The following is an 824-nucleotide window of genomic DNA, read 5'->3' as shown; positions in this document are numbered from 1 at the left end:
TCTATGTATTGGCCAAATAATAAACTTCATTCTTATTTTAAAATAAAACAGAAAATAAACTTTTGCATTTGTTTGCTGCTGCTGTCTGCCAGAAAACTCTACGGGGGTCGCAAAAAGGGTTTAGGGTTTAGAAGCTAAGGGTTTAGGGTTTAGGGCGTACTGGCTAGGGTTTAGGGTTTACTAGCTAGGGTTTAGGGTTTACTGGCTAGGTTTTAGGGTTTACTGGGTAGGGTTTAGGAGTGGCAAACCCTAGAGCAGAATCTACAAACCCTAAACCCTAGCGTAGACCCTAAACCCTTAATCCTAGATCCTAAACCCCGAACTGCCCCAAACCCTAAACCGTAGCCCAAACCCTAAACCCTAAACCCTTGAAGAGCAGATGCAGATGCAGCGTTTGCCATTACTATTGGAATCTCTTTAAAATAAATAATTAAAAAATCGGAGCAGCAGCAGCTGCTGCTGAGATCGAGGTGTACGTACACCCCAGTGCGGCTCCCCTGCTGCTGCTCACTCTTTGACTAAATCCCTCGAAGCAGCGGCAGCAGCAGCTGCTGCTGCTGCTGCGGTTGCTGCTGCTGCTGCGGCTGCTGCTGCTGCGGCTACTGTGCGGTGTCAGCAGCAGCAGCAGCAGTCGCCGCTGCTGCAGCTAGTGGTGCTGCAGGAGCAGCAGCAGCAGCGGCCGCTGCTCCAGATGCTGCAGCAGCAGCAGCATCACAGCTGCAGAAAGGCCGGCCACATGGGTACAGCAGCAGCACAAGCCAAGCTAGGGGGCCCCACAGGGGGGCCCCCGGGGGGCCCCCCCCGGGGGCGCCCCCAAGGGGGGC

At 53.8% G+C, this 824-nt stretch overlaps 1 protein-coding gene across 1 annotated transcript in view; it reads right to left on the bottom strand.

Moving 5' to 3' along the window:
• Positions 1-646: 646 nt before the first annotated feature.
• ETH_00027750 (uncharacterized protein) overlaps positions 647-824 on the bottom strand; it is a gene marked incomplete at both ends in the record, with an annotated part of 737 nt that continues 559 nt past the window's right edge. The window contains one exon of the mRNA XM_013372693.1: positions 647-694. Coding sequence (XP_013228147.1) covers positions 647-694 — 48 coding nt within the window. The remainder of the gene's footprint in view (positions 695-824) is intronic.

The sequence above is a fragment of the Eimeria tenella genome, genomic scaffold (genome assembly GCF_000499545.2).
Source record: "Eimeria tenella Houghton genomic scaffold, Eth_scaff103, whole genome shotgun sequence".
Classification (NCBI taxonomy): Eukaryota; Apicomplexa; class Conoidasida; order Eucoccidiorida; family Eimeriidae; genus Eimeria; species Eimeria tenella.
Note: the sequence above shows the minus strand (reverse complement) of the source record. Positions and strands in the feature narration are given on the sequence as shown.